The following is a 4,757-nucleotide window of genomic DNA, read 5'->3' on the forward strand; positions in this document are numbered from 1 at the left end:
TTTCATGTATATCATGTATGTTTGTGTGTGTACATGAAAATCTTTGTATGATATGCTTAATATACACATGTGATATACATTGTCGAGACGATGCTTTTCAGATCGATTTCATATCTAAATTTTGACTTCATACTAATCTAAATCACCTCCAATTTTTCTTAAAGTTTGTATATAGCTTTGATTAGGTTCTTCCGGTGAATCTCGACCACACCCTTTTAAAAAGTTACTCAAAAGTTTTCACATTCAAGATTAGTTGTGATTTCACAATTGGAGTTTTGATGAGATTTTTCACTGATGATTTGAGAGGATTTTTATGGTAGTAATTATGAAATTCGATGAATTTAGAGTTGATGGGACAATGGATGATTAAAGGAATCAATCCAAATTGTGATAGGTGTATAAATCTCGTATATTGCCAAACTGAGATCTGGCTATCCTCTATTACTAAATCTAATCTTTAACTAAAACCTTGCCAATAATTATTAGCTATGGTAGCTTTCTTTTCTTAGTTATAGGAAGAAGAAATTGCAAGGTTTTCCCTTCAAACGGGCTGGTCTTTAATTTTTTTCCCTTCTAATAGGTTGATCTTTAAGTTTTGTCCTTCAAATTCAAACTTATGCCTAGCGGGGCATAAGTTCTTTAAGGAATCTGGCATAACTTGTGGGAGATTATACTGCAAATTTATAAACTTATGCCTCGCAGAAAAATTATTCTTCAGGGGAAAAAAATTAAAGACCAGCACAAAGTAAGGCCAAAAGTGTAAATGACCCTTATAGGAAAGTTGAGAAATGATTTTACATTTAGGCTTCTCACAGACTCTTTTGTGGAGAGTCCAACTCTTGTAAATGGGTTGGGCCGCAGTCATAAGCAAAACCCAGTTGTGGTTTATTTATATAAATTAGGTACTTAAGATGTAATTACAAGTAATTTTATTTGATAGTATTGACTGGTAATCAAAAGTAAATAGCAAGTAAGTTGGTATAACATGTTAAATTATATTGATGAATTTAAATAATATACACTAAAAGTCTAATAAACTTTTACACTTTTAGTGTAATTATAAAATAAAGAACTTTTCCAAGCAGCTCCAAGTTCATGAATCTTAAACTTACCTCGTGATTCACCAAAAATACCCTTGTTGAACTATGAAAAGATGAATGAAACAAACAAAAAACAAACTTCATATTCAAACATACAAGATTCATAGTTAACAAGAAAGTCATAGAAATAACCCCCCAAACAATCTTAGTACTTTCCGTTAATTAATTTCAAACCTATATATTCCACTTCATTACATACTATACAATTCCTCTACTCCCTAAGTCCAATATTGCCTTATATTACTAACAAAAAATCAAGAACAACATTATGGGTTCCATTTATTCTCATGATTCACAAAGAAATAACAGTACTTGTTATCGCGTTTATGTCTCATTCTGTGGCAAAATTTGTAGTACTCCTAATGTTAACTTGTCGAATTGGATATCATGTTACTATCCTTCGACAAATTCATGGAGTACTCGTATAACGTCGATTCCAGGCCTTCTGGAGAACCACGTCCTCAAGGATTTCGCGATGGTTGTTATTGGAGAGACAATTTTTGTAATTGGAGGACGACAATGTTACAAGGATGTAATTGTTAATTTTGAAACTAATAACGTTCACGAAATCGACATAGAAGTTGTTCCTTCGGTGCTTAAGTACAATGTCGGTACTGATTCTTGGACTAAATGTGCCCCTTTAAGAACTCCAAGGTTTAGTTTTGCATGTATGGCTTCTAAAGATGGCAAAATTTATGTAGCTGGTGGACAGACATCATTAGATGGTGCTATGGGTACCTCTTTGGCTGAGATCTATGACCCTGTCCTAGATGAATGGAAACAACTCCCTAACATGAGCACCATGAGGTACTGTTGAAGCGTGTGATTATCTCATCTTATAATTTAAGCTGTTACGGAGAGCGTAAATTTAATATTTATATTATTTGTGCCTCAAAACTCCCCTTCACGTGTGAGCCTGATTCTTTTTCATTGGTCAAATACGCGAATAATTTTTAAAAGTTTCTACACTATACAACAGCTCACAACAAAAAATAACTTTATTGTTTATTTTTACAAAATTTAGCCAGTATAATTTGTGTATAACCAGTGTGTATACACTACACGATATTCATACACTTGTTATACACTATGTATACACCAACGACGCTTACAAACAGTTATAAAGACGGGGTGAAAAATTTTAAGCCGTCTAACTAGAAATTTTAAGAATCCTATTTTTATTTTATTTTTAATTTTTGGGCAATGATGAGATTTCAACTCAAAACCTCTTGCTTACTTCGATAATTGCGTAACCATCTTATTTAAAAACTTAAAAATTAGTAGAAAAAGAGCTCATCCTTTAATTACTTGATTATATAATATCTCCACAGGTACAAATGTGCTGGTGTGTCGTGGCAAGGGAAATTTTATGTGGTCGGGGGATTCGCCAGAAGAGGAAATACTAACACTCATCAAGGACCGTATATCATGGAAAGAAGTTCCGCCGAGGTATACGATCCGGAACACGACACGTGGAATTACATGGCGAGGATGTGGGACCTAGATGTGCCACCTAATCAAATAGTGAATGTTGATGGGAAGCTCTTTAGCTCAGGTGATTGCTTAAATGCATGGAAGGGACATATTGAGTCCTATGATGGGAAGCACAATTTATGGAACATTGTGGATGGTTCTAGTTCACCAATCTCCATATTAGATGACACTGAAAAAAATTGGTCAAATTTGGAAAGAATGTTTTGTACCATGGCTCCAATTGGGACAAAGTTGTACTTTTTGGCTGGTTATAGGATTATGTTGGGGGATAATTATATATCAAGAACGAGAAGTGAGGTACATGTGTTTGAAACAGCAACTAGTGGCAATGGATGGAGAAGTTTAATTGAGCCAATAGAGGAAGAAGGGGAAAAGGAACTTTGTAGCCATTCTTGTGTTATGAAACTAAATTCTTGATTAATATTCATCTTGCCTATTTGCATTATTACAGATATGGAGATAACGGTTAAAATCGGATTCAATTATCAATTGTCCCTATTAGAAATGGAATTGTCAACTACCGATAAATAGAAGGTAAAGGTTGTAGTGACTTTTCTCGAGATATTGCATATAATTTATTAGTTAATTAAAATTATTAAGTTATATTTGTAATAAGTTATTTACAATATTTTGGCCTAGCTACTTAACTTGTTAGTTTGGGTTGATGAGTATATAATGATCTTAAGGTTATATTTCATGTCATCTCAAACTAACACTTACTTTTTAATATTTTCAAGCGTTGTCAACCTATATATTTTGTATGTATAGATATTGTTTTTTATTCAAATATTATTTGTACACATATATGTAAGAAAATGTTTTTGCAAAGTGATTTCATATAACTCGGCTTACTAAAAGTCGTCTCCGTTACTGGACTTCTGCAACACCTTCTTTTAATTAATATATATCTTTTTTTAAATAAGTAAAGATTAATTCTGCTTTTGATTGAATATTTGTGTCAAGGAAGTAAAACATATACTTTATTAATCTAGATTGCAAAAGTGTTATCATTTTGAGATACGTAACAACATGTGTTATCATAATTAGGGATGGAACTTTTGTTAAAGCTGATTGTACAACCGACAAATCAGTTTATCCAGTACTTATTTAGAAGCTAGTAATATATAGTACAATAATTTATGGATTAGTATATCTTTGTATTTCTTTTAAATTGGTAGCAGCATTTGTGCTATCATCAACTGACATTGGTCGAATTTGGAGAGGAATCGTAAGTAGTAGTAACAGAAAGTGCTTCATTTTCTTTTTAAAGAGAAAAGGAGAATATAGATATAGAGGGATGTACATCTTGTGAGTACTAAACAAAAAATCTTTAGACAAGCACATAATAGCACCTATATCAAGTCAAAGAGCATTATGTCCCATGGGGGTCTTTTTTGTTTTTATTTTTTGTGCAATATGGAAAAACAAATAAAGATCTTAAAATTATTCATAAGCAACACGATTTAAATATGTTAGGAGACGCAACTTATGTCCTTAAATGCATAACTACATAATATCAAAGCCTCTTCATGATTGTATTCTTCATTTTCTGGAATCGACATATTGGTTTCACCTCCAACCAGACATATCTAATCGTGACCCTATTAGCCTGAACAAATAACTACAATCTTCAATAATAGATCTAAGCGAATGATCCTGTTATCTCTTCATAAGGGTCTTACCACCAAAACATTGCAATCTATTTATATAGAATATGAGAGGCAAAAGCATGATAAGATGACAAGTGTCATCACCACAAAAAAAAAATGAAATTAAAAATCAGAATTCAAAAACTGGCAATGTGTAATTACAGCAAAAAACGAAATTAAACAAAAAACTAAAAACTGCCACTTTAAAAACTGTCAAAGTGTAACTAGCAGAAAAACGAAATTAAAAATAAAATAAAAACTGCCTATTTGAAAACTGCTAAAGTGTAATCACCATAATAAAAAGCCACATGATTTTTTTCATTTTTAAAGGGAAAAAACAAAAAATGAAAAGGATAAAAAAAAAAAAAAAGAAAAATTAACTAACCCAAAGCCCTTGCCACGTATGTTAACCCCCCCCCCCCCCCCCTACAGTTTTGAAAAATGAAATATTTCCTTTCGTATGGACCTGTTCATTGTTCATAATCTTTTCATTGTTCTTAATATCTTTGTGAAG

The 4,757-nt window shown here is 32.2% G+C and overlaps 1 protein-coding gene across 1 annotated transcript; it reads left to right on the plus strand.

Annotated features, from left to right (window-relative positions):
- Positions 1-1,575: 1,575 nt before the first annotated feature.
- Positions 1,576-3,011, plus strand: LOC132608960 (uncharacterized). Its single transcript, XM_060322785.1, has 2 exons — positions 1,576-1,907; positions 2,432-3,011. Exons 1-2 carry the CDS (start codon positions 1,576-1,578, stop codon positions 3,009-3,011), a joined length of 912 nt encoding a protein of 303 aa, XP_060178768.1.
- The last annotated feature ends 1,746 nt before the right edge of the window (positions 3,012-4,757 follow it).

The sequence above is a fragment of the Lycium barbarum genome, chromosome 1 (genome assembly GCF_019175385.1).
Source record: "Lycium barbarum isolate Lr01 chromosome 1, ASM1917538v2, whole genome shotgun sequence".
Taxonomy (NCBI): domain Eukaryota; kingdom Viridiplantae; phylum Streptophyta; class Magnoliopsida; order Solanales; family Solanaceae; genus Lycium; species Lycium barbarum.

What these genes read in the sequence shown, in the direction of transcription:
- LOC132608960 (XM_060322785.1), top strand. Translation starts at nt 1,576, where the DNA reads ATGGTTGTTATTGGAGAGACAATTTTTGTAATTGGAGGACGACAATGT. An exon ending in CCTAACATGAGCACCATGAG is followed by an intron (nt 1,908 to 2,431) that starts GTACTGTTGAAG and finishes ATATCTCCACAG; the next exon opens with GTACAAATGTGCTGGTGTGT.